This window comes from Stegostoma tigrinum, chromosome 25 (assembly GCF_030684315.1).
Source record: "Stegostoma tigrinum isolate sSteTig4 chromosome 25, sSteTig4.hap1, whole genome shotgun sequence".
Lineage (NCBI taxonomy): Eukaryota > Metazoa > Chordata > Chondrichthyes > Orectolobiformes > Stegostomatidae > Stegostoma > Stegostoma tigrinum.
This window is the reverse complement of record NC_081378.1, coordinates 42,789,126-42,795,536: the sequence shown is the minus strand read 5'-3', so window position 1 is coordinate 42,795,536 and position 6,411 is coordinate 42,789,126. Positions and strand designations below refer to the sequence as shown.

At 35.4% G+C, this 6,411-nt stretch overlaps 1 protein-coding gene across 1 annotated transcript in view; it reads right to left on the bottom strand.

Moving 5' to 3' along the window:
• Window positions 1-704: 704 nt before the first annotated feature.
• dera (deoxyribose-phosphate aldolase (putative)) overlaps window positions 705-6,411 on the bottom strand; it is a 42,647-nt gene continuing 36,940 nt past the window's right edge. The window contains exons 7-9 of the mRNA XM_048554597.1: window positions 4,562-4,674; window positions 1,500-1,649; window positions 705-1,348 (exon numbers count right to left, since the gene is read on the bottom strand). Of these exons, the coding sequence (XP_048410554.1) occupies window positions 1,292-1,348; window positions 1,500-1,649; window positions 4,562-4,674 (320 nt within the window). The 3' untranslated portion in view covers window positions 705-1,291. The remainder of the gene's footprint in view (window positions 1,349-1,499; window positions 1,650-4,561; window positions 4,675-6,411) is intronic.

Below are 6,411 nucleotides of genomic sequence, written 5' to 3'. Positions count from 1 at the left end.
GTGTGAACTGAAGCCGTGGATTAGCACTTGGGAAGAGCACTCCTGCGGTACCAAAGAAACTCCAGGCAACCTTTGTACTAATGTGTCATAGCCATAACCAAGGGGGTCTTACGCCATGTTCTTGTGATTTCCCTAATGAAGTGGGTTACCAACAGAGAAGTTCCAACCTTGTATTTCAAACTGGGAGCTGGCAAGTTAAGGACTCCTTCACCATCGCAGAAGAAAGAATCTCCATGGAAACCAAACAGTACTGGGTTGATAGGTTCAAAGAGTTGGTAATTCGTCATCAGTTGTCTCCAGGAGGAAATAAAACATTTTAGTATTGGTAGTAAATAAACTGATACTATCTAAACATCTTTTAACCAAAATCATTTAAAAATAAAAAATGTACTATTTACATCCTTGAAAAATTCTTTCGTCTGGATAGAGGTTTGAAAGGCCTTGTTTAAATAAAACTAATATCCAACAGTACTGAAATAGACAGTTTACTATTTGTGAGATTAAGGTAAGGAAAGAATAGATTTTAAGAAAACTTGATTGCAAATATTTTAGTAACTTTCATTTTTCAGTTGTGAATAAAATTCCAATCAAAATGTATCAATGTCTGTGGTCTAGTTTACCTGATACTTAGTGCAAAGTTCGTGAAATTGAAAAATGGCTGCAAAGCCTAGCTGACATTAAAAATTTCTCAGACATACAATGAATCCAATCACACTTATTTATTCACTTTGCACACATCAAATCCATGTTTAGGCAGTCCTGGTCCCATGATTAGGCAGTCCTGGTAACAGCTCTGTTGATGGAAATGCTTGAGATCAGAGTGAAAATTTCAATGTCACAGTCCTGCATGCCTATCTTATTGTGGAAGGATCTCCATTTGCAGCATGGGATTAGTGAATTTACTGTATAGGGCAGACAAAATAAAACTATATATATGCACCTTATTCAAAATAACTTTTCACAATACAAAGCATTTTAACTCAGAGTAAAATAAGCCTCTCACGTCACTGTTTGGACTTTGTCAAAAGAAAATTCCACTTTAATACTTTTAGTATAAATTAATATAATCCTGAATTTCTAGAAACTCATCACATTGTGTTTGAATCATTTATATTTTTAAGTATATTGAAGTGCATTAAAGTCAGTTAGAAAGTGTTAAAGTTGATCTTGTGGTTAGGAAGAAAAAAGTTATTTTCAAAATTTCCAGCGAAAGGAACATACACAGAGGTGGAGAAATCTTATAGGGATCATAAATCAGGCCTATTTCCTCATGAAAGTAGCATGTAGTCCTTTAAGCCATTGGCAATTCATGAGCTGCTGCATACCTTCCTGTCACGTGATGGTAGATCTGAAGAAAATTAAACAGAATTCAATATTTTGAGAAATGTGAAGTTCCCTCAAATGTGTTTTGAAAAAAAAAGCATTTAGAAGAAATTACCAAGAAGTGTAGATCCTTTTTTAAAAGCAAAAGTACAAAAATTTCCTGTTGGAATCCTAACCTGTCTTTCAATGTCAGTAAGTAAAGTGCTGGCACCCAGTCGGAACAATTCTGGCTTTAGCCAGCTGTTGCCCAGCTCTTCTTTGATTAGTGACAGCCAAGTCAATGCATCCTTTGCACTGCGGATACCACCTGCTGGTTTAAACCCGACCTGCAAAACAGAATAAAATATTAATGAAGCCACACCAGAAGTTTTATCTCAGGTATGCAATTTCTACTTGGACCATGGGTACAGGAATAGGTCTGTTCTGCTTTTTAATCTTATCATAGCATAATGAGGTAACCTTCCACACAATACCCATTGCGCAGCTTTCACAGAACTCTGTCTTGCAACGGACTCTTAACAAAATAGCCAGGTTAGACTTCATCTAATTCTTTGCCTGGCAACTTGTGATGAAGCTGGCACCAATATGCCAACCCTTAAGTGCAGTGAACTAATCTACATTTTATTTACAAAACATTTTTGCTGAATTGATTCAGAATACAGCTGATGTGAAGTTGTTAAGGAAAGAATATCTGTCAATGCAAAATACAATGCAATTTGTTTAAACTTAATTACAGGCTTAGAGAGGTGAAAAAGTAGCTTCACTTGTTTAAGGCTTACACCCTGTTTTCTGAACTTCACGAATGGTGAATACTAAAATAAACAAAAATCACTCAAGTAGTGAAGGATGAATCATAATAATCAGGTTTTGCAACTAGTCCTTATGTCCTTACTGTAATTAGTTTGCCAGCAACATCTGTTTATACAAACTGTTTATTATAGTATGTTGAATATATCTTACTTTCAGGATCCAACCACTCCAAAGCCAGGACACAGGAAATAATAGCTTTTCTCAAATAATTTATGCATGACTGGCTGATTTAATAAAATTAAAGCTCTTATTCCAGTTGACCAGCTCATCTGTGAGACAGACGGACGACTATGAACTTGCTGTATCATTATCACCCTGGGGAAACTGGGTCAGGGAACAAGCAGTTAGAATTCAGGCCCCTCAGGCTGAAGTAAGACAAACTGGCAGTGCTGAGATCATATACAAAATATTATTAACAGGGAATTATTATTATCCAAAAACATCAATCAATTTTTAGCGGGGAAAATAAATATGATGTCATATTTTAGACATAACACTATGTGGTTGGAAAAATATATATTATTTGTATGCAGATCATTTGACTTATAGAAAGCATAGGTTTGAATCATTATTGACAATTGATTGGGATCACATAAAAAATACTTTCGTATTTCCACGACAGCTAAAATCTCAACAGTAGTGTAGAACAAGGAGTTCCAGTTAAGAAGTACAAAGTAAACACTGAACCATGCTGGCAACCTTCCTTTGTAATCAGAATAAAACAAGCTGGTCTTTTAACTATTAGTCCAAAATCTCTTGTTATTAATATTAATAACTCAATCATATAAATTGAAGGAAACCAAGCAAGTTCAAGAGGGGAATAAGTACTTATTTAATGATTAAATATACTTGCAGCAGCTGCATACAACATACAAATCGAGAGAGGCACTTCATCCAGCTTTTCGAGCTTGCTGCATCATTATTAAGACCATGGCTGACCTGATTGTAACCTCAAATCCATTTTCCTGCCTACCCTGCTAACTCTTCATCTACTTGTTTAACAAAAGAACAACATCTGGAGAAAGAATATGCTCTTTTGAAAGGAATACATGACTCAAAATATTGCAATATTAACAAGCCAATGGCACATAAACACATAGGTGTAGTCTTTCAACTTGAGATGCAAATGGGAATTCAAGTCGAAATTTGCACAAGTTTTGAAGCATATTTCTCTCGTCTAAACGTTTCCACTCAAAGCATACTTTCATATCTGTAAGATTGGGCAGTATCTCATGAATGCAACTTTCTTTATAAAAAAAACTTTTGAAATATTCTTTCATAGATGAGGTGCCAAAAAGGCGCTATTAGGTTTATACAACTGGAAACAAATTTGTCATAAAAAATAAGCACTTTTATTCAGTCAACCCACCACCTTCAAGTACTACCAAAAATGATATTTAAAAAATACAGAACCATTTGCAAATTTTATTAGGGAACAATAATAAGTTTCTTTGTTTAAAAAAACCCAAAAGCTGTCAAAATACACATGTTAATGTGCTTGCACCCAAATGAACTAGCAGGTTTTTTAAAAAAAGTTCTTCCCATAGGCACATAACATTTCCCAATGATTAATGAATTATGCTGGCATGGTCAGTTTTATGCAAAGGAGCACAATTTTGTTTAATAATTAGTACAAATCATCACAGAACCTCATTTTCCAATGAAGTAATTTGTACTTAAAAGTTCAGCAATCTTTTGAATGAGCTACAATGGCAAAATGAACGCAAGGATATGGAAATTCTAAATCTTCCCAATTCAGTCTTTGGGGAAATGACATGAAAGCAAAACAACATAGTAAGGCTTGCAATCCTTTTGAAATGACACAATGTTGAGGGCTAGTGGTCACCTATTTGTTTAGAAAACAATTTGTTACTTCCTTCAGAGTGAATTAAGCCATAATGTTGGGCTACAAATTTGATATTTCCTGGCAAAAATATAGCATTAAGCATAGAGTATGCACCCTAGGAGTCCTTGCTAAGCATTCACATTCCAAGGAAGCAATTATATTATTAATTGCATACAGATTTGACTTGAGGGCTGTTCTATAGCTCTAGTAATATAATTGAAATTTTGCTACAACTGCACTTTCATTCTGTAGCTTTACATGTTATTTCTGTCCAATTTACTTAAAAGCCCATCTAAACAGCACCCTTGATCTTTCAATTAAACCAGAATAGAAAAACTTGATTTTCCTGTATCTTTCACTCAAGTCTGAGTACTCTCATTTGAAGAATTCAATTAATTCTTTCAATCCAACAAATCATTGGCAACTGCCATTTTAGGAAACTGCAGATATTCACTGTTATCGTTCATTACACTGTGCTTACATTGTTAGTCAACAGATTATTTTTATAAAAAATTGAATCATGCTGAACAAGGATGAATATTGGAAATTCTACTCCAAAATATTTTGAAATTGCAAGTATACCTTGTAACCAGTCTTTGAATAAAAGTCTCTGATGGCCCGCACCATCACTAGGGCAACTGGGAATGTCGCATTTACCCCTTCTTTTCCTGTAGACGTTTTAATGAAGTCAGAACCTAATAAATAAATATAAAGAAAATTTAAAGCAATGACATTACTTAATTGAAAACAACTCTCATCATTTGGAGATGAACCTTTAAACAAAAACATCAGGATTTTTGGGTGCAATTCTCTGCCTAAATATTCAAAAAATTTGGCTACAAAAAATGCTTTCTAACAGCAGCAACAAAAGTACTGCTAAAAATACTTTGATAAAATTAAATGTTGCAACGGTGTTTTTCTTTTAAAATAGAAATTCTACAAGAGACTGGTGATATTACAAAATAATCCTGAAGAGAACAAAAACAGAAAACCAAACTATAATATAGAGAAAACAAACAGTCAGAGTCTTACAGCATGGAAACAGACCCTTCGGTCCAACCAGTCCATTCTGACCATGCTCCCAAATTAAACCAGCAAACCCTGCCTGCACTTGGCCCATTTCCCTTCAAACCTTTCCTATTCATGTGCTTATCTAAATGTCTTTTAAATGCTGCAAAGGTATTCAAATCCACCACTTCTTCTGGAAGTTCATTCCACATATGAACCACACTCTGTGTAAAAAATAGTTGTCCCTTATGTCTTTTAAAACCTTTCTCATCTCTCCTTAAAAATATGCCCCCAGTCTTGAAATCTCCACCCTCTGGAAAAGACACTTGCCATTCACCCTATCCACACTCATCATGATTTTATAAACCTCAATATGGTCACCCCTCAAACTCCTATATTCCAGTGAGAAACGTCCCAGCCTATCAGCTTCTCCTTATAACTCAAATCTTCGCGGTGGTAGCAACTTTTCCAGAGTCAAAGGTTGCGTTGAAGCACGATTGTGATTAGGGCAAACAATCTAGGTCATACTTCAGTACAATAGCTTTTGAATGCTACATTGTTTAAGGCATATAACTGAGACGGAAAGTTAAATCAAGGCATTGACTCCTCTCTCTATCCACAGATGTGATCTGACCTGAGGTTTTCCAGCCGTTTTAATTCTTATTTCTGACTGCTCTGTTTAAGTGGATGCAAGAATTAATCATGTCTATGATGTTCAGTTATAAAAAACACAATAAAAGTAATCAAAATGGAAGGACATTTAAAAGAATAATATGCTAGGAATCAGAATCAAATTCATAAATTGCTGGAAAAGCTTAGCAGATCTGTGGAGAGAAAGCAGAGTTAATGTCTTGCATCCAGTTCTGAAGAATGGTCACTGGAGCTGAAACGTTAACTCTGCTGTCTCTCTACAGATCTGCTGAGCTTTTCCAGCAATTTCTGACTGGGAAAGATATTTATTTGGTTGTTGGTGAAGAACAGCAGGAAGCGGTCTTTGTTCTGGCCAATATTTGTCCTTTAACCAATCCCAGTTTAAGCAAACTTAATGGCTTTGTTGTGAGATATTGCTGTGTACATTCAGTACCATATGCATCTATACTGCTAGCTACACTTGCAATAATTAACCGGATGTGAAGTGATACATTCCATGGCAATGGAATTCATTTTCTGAACAACCTGTTTAGAGATGTTATTACACACGCCTAGAGCGAATCAGACTTGAACACAGACCTCTTAGCTCAGAGTCAGGGACATTACTACTTAGCCACAAGTGCCTTTTAAAATGTGATTTAAAGCTGGGCAAAAAAACATGCGCACCAATCAGTCCTGAGCAGAAATACCTTCAGAGGCAACCCATAATGAACTAATAACAAGAACTACTTTCAGTGTAGTCAAACGCATGGCGGCAACCAAAGATTTATTTG